This window comes from Phalaenopsis equestris, unplaced genomic scaffold, assembly GCF_001263595.1.
Source record: "Phalaenopsis equestris unplaced genomic scaffold, ASM126359v1 Scaffold000364, whole genome shotgun sequence".
NCBI lineage: Eukaryota > Viridiplantae > Streptophyta > Magnoliopsida > Asparagales > Orchidaceae > Phalaenopsis > Phalaenopsis equestris.
Window position 1 is genome coordinate 1088774 of NW_018164806.1, and position 3917 is coordinate 1092690.

Sequence of the window (3917 nt, forward strand, 5' to 3'; positions counted from 1 at the left end):
CCTCGATTCATATTAAGTGGGGTTTTTTTTTCCGTCGTAAACATAGTGAAGCCATCTTTGTTGAACTTAAACAAGAAAAAATTCTTAAAGAGATCGATATTCCACGAAATATGCTCTTACTAATAGAAAAGAACGAACGTCATTATCGCAACTTTGGAGTTCAATATCACTTGTATCAAAATAACTACGTGTTAAAGATGCTTTGGAGCCCATTGCACAGAGGCAACAAGAGGCTTTATTTGAACTGGTCTTGGTAAAAGACTCTATTCTATCGAGAAGGTCTGTCGCCCGAGCCGACCCCGACAACTTCTGAAGGGTGACGTTAACTCGCATAATATACCACCTTTGCAACTCCTTCACTTTATTATCTATCAAGAATGAAGGACCGACACCCTTAACAAAATCAAAGAGAGTAGGGGAATAGTTCGGGGCCATTGTAGAAAACTAAAGACGGTTGGAAGGACAAAACAAGAAGAGAGGAAAAATCAAAAGCTTGAATGCAAGAACTGAAACGCATAAAGTAAGAAACTACGGTCACACACCCTATTTATAGGATAAACAAAAAAATGAAGCATTACTCAATGATGAGCAACATAATAAATATTTTTTCAAATTTATTCTTTTCATTTCCAAAGAGCATTATTATAAATCTAAAATAAAATGTTTAATGAGTGGGTCTTCCAAGACCTCCAATAGGACATACCCTTTCCGAGTCAACCTTCGGAGGACCATCGCCCCTCCTACTGTAAGTTGTCCTATTTAGTCGGCCTTGTGGTGCAATTCATACAAGTCGTCGACACCTGAAGTGCCCCCAACTAGTGTAACACCTCGGCCAGGCCATCCCGCAAAACAGTAACCTCCGCCTGCAGCGTCGCCACATCCAAGCCCTTGAACTTTGAAGGAACGAAGAACTGACCTCCGATCGTTCCCACCGACAAACTGACCCTTGTCAATAAGGATCTGGTCCCTTCTATCTGTTTCCCTGCGGCTCCAAGTGAGGGCGACCAATCCTCCATTTGCTACTGTCCAGTACCAACAAAGGCAAAGGTGTGAACTGTCTGTCAATAAAGATCCAGTCCCTTCTATCTGTTGCCCTGCGGCTCCAAGTGGGGGCGACCAATCCTCCATTCGCTATTGTCCAGTACCAACAAAGGCAAAGGTGTGAACTGTCAGTATACTCTCAAAATGACTACCGACATGACTCCCGCAAGTTCGCTCTGTAGAGCAGCCACTGCAGAAACAGTCTCTGCAGCGTCTTCTGACTGCCACCGTCTTGGTGACCCTACGACTAGACCGATTCACTGCACATTAAAAATTTCAAGGAGCTATTACAAGATCGACGATAGCCAAAAAGAGTCTTTATGCATTCATGATCCTATCCACTAAAGAGATGGTCTCCAGACCTCTTCTCCCATTCTTTTGTTGCAAGGTGCCTTTGCCTTCCTGCAGCATTGGCTGGGAAGAGATGCTCATCTCCGCTCCCCTGGTCTCTTTTCTCCCTCCTCGATGACTTTGACGGGCAAGGACTACTGGCCCTCGGAGCTTGAACCCATGCCCAACTCAGGAATCATGGTCTCCCGACGGTGGACCTTCGACATCCCCTCAGGGTCCCCAGGTAAGCCGACCTGATCAGCTGGTGCAGTTTTGGTCCTCAACCGCTTTTCTTTCCTGGCCTTGAGCTTCTTTACGGAAGCCGAAGGCCTGTAGCTCATTTTTGCCAGAATCTTGGGGTCTACATGGAGTTTCCTAAGATCATGGGTCATGACTCAAATCGGTTGATCAGGGGAAAATGACGATAACAAATGCAATGACAAGCCTATCACACTATTTAAAGAAACATATTTGGCACTGAATCCAACGAGAATTGATTCTTAAATTGACTTTTTGATTTTAGTATCAATGAATACTATGAATTTATCTGTCTCTATCGTAGTTGTCACTTTCAAGGAGCAGAAAAATTCAATGAACTAATATGCAGACACCATAACCACCAGCACGAATCTCAAAGCATCTAAAGGGCCCATATGACAGTTGAACAACCAAGGCGTCCTATCGCCCTACTGCTAATCACGTGGTTGAGAATCTACCGACACGCCATGACAGAGACTCGAGCGACAGACCCGACCGACCGAGAAGCAGACAAGAATCCTTGATCGTGGCTAATCAGTCGACCCGCCTTTACCGCGACGGACGAGATCTACATTGAACCAGTCGCCTCGGCCGACCAACACGTATTTCAGAGAGCATAGTCGCCACTCAGCTGGTTGCCTCAATCAGTCGAATTCAAGCAAGTCGATATGTCTATTACCGTCATGTTAAAATTCAAATTATAAATATAGATACAATATGAAATCTATATGGTTAATAAGAGCATTCATTGTATTAAGAGCGATTTCCGTAACAGTTATCTCCTTTTCGTAATCGTACAAAATACTCATATATAAGTAGGAGGCAAAAATACAAATAAAGGAACCTCGATCCCCAGCTCTCTTTATAGGAAATTATAATCTTACCCTACTCTTCCCTCATTTGTCAGCCCTAACTCTGAAGGGGTATTCACAAAGGACAAATTAGGATCCAACACATGCATAAATAAAATAATATATATGTAAAAATTAAAATTTAGATGTGAAATACGTAAATACATCGAAATTGAGGGGTATATATGTAAACCCTCCAAATTTTTTATGATGTAAAAAAGATAAAAATTAAGTGATTTATGGCAGGAATTTTGAATCGAATGTAAAAAAAAAAAAATTTGAATCGAATCTGAATAATTTTCCATCTATATATGTAAACCCTGGCCCCATCCCCCTCGTGATGTTTATTTATTCGGCCACACAAACAGATATAACACTCAAATCGACTTCCTCATCAGCCATCACTCCTAAAGTTCACCCCGTTCTCTCATGTCTTCTTGTATCAATACCTTAAATGACCACCAGTCCTTCTACGGAACGCCGCCGCCGGCGAGCCCCCGCATATCCTTCTCCAGCGATCTCGTCGCAGATGCAAAACCTCCTCCTAGGGACATCGTAACGCCCGACCCAACCTTCGAGTTTGCCGTCGGAGTCCGGCCCATGATCTCCGCCGACGAACTCTTCTTCAAGGGCCGCATGGTTCCGCTGAGCACGGGCCCGTCGGCAATGGTCACCACTCTCCGAGATGAGCTCGGGGCCCTCCAGAATGGTGGGGAGGGTGGCCAGCAGCCCAGGGGCTTCGTTCGTTGGAAGGAGTTCTTGGGCCTTAAACGTGCCAGCAGCGCACAGTCGGCCCGAAAGAACGATAATTCCGATAACTCTTCCGCCGCCGCTGACGTCGCCGGAGAGATGTGCCGGAAAAATCATGCAGGTAATTAGTTAATCTCTCCTATATTATTTACTTTCTCATGAATTTAAAATATGGTAAAAACATAGGAAGCGCAAAGAAGGAGCTATAAGGCTGGAGCAGAAGTGAAGGAAATGTTCCATAAACCGAAAAAAAAAAATTGCAGACGACATTTTCATGAATTCTTGTTCAGAACATTCAGGGTACGGCATACTATGCAAAACTTAAGGGCGACCTATTCTGCATTAAAATGCGTGCCGGATGGGTGTTTTGTGCCAGATTGGATGAGGATGTTCAGAGCGAATTATTTTTTCTTAATAAATTTGGTTTTGGTATGGCGTTGTAATTTGTAAAGATAGTTCTGTGGTTGTATTTGTGATATTGTGTTTGCTGAGTGAGCTGAACTGTAAGCTGTTAATTTATTCGTTTAAATTTTATTTAGTTATTTATCTAATTAGTTCTATTTTTTTTCTGTATTTGTTATTTTTTTTATTTTTTGGCATGAGGGGGAAGTTGGGACGGATGAAGATGATGTGGTGTTGAGCTGGCTTGGTCTGCTGCTGATTTCTGTTACGATAATTCATGCGTAC

At 43.1% G+C, this 3917-nt stretch overlaps 1 protein-coding gene across 1 annotated transcript; it reads left to right on the forward strand.

The window, feature by feature from the left end:
- Positions 1–2839: 2839 nt before the first annotated feature.
- Positions 2840–3640, forward strand: LOC110026346. The gene is made up of 2 exons (XM_020727241.1): positions 2840–3351; positions 3417–3640. The coding sequence occupies exons 1-2, from the start codon at positions 2910–2912 to the stop codon at positions 3437–3439; spliced, it is 465 nt and encodes a 154-aa protein (XP_020582900.1). The 5' UTR covers positions 2840–2909; the 3' UTR covers positions 3440–3640.
- Positions 3641–3917: the final 277 nt, after the last annotated feature.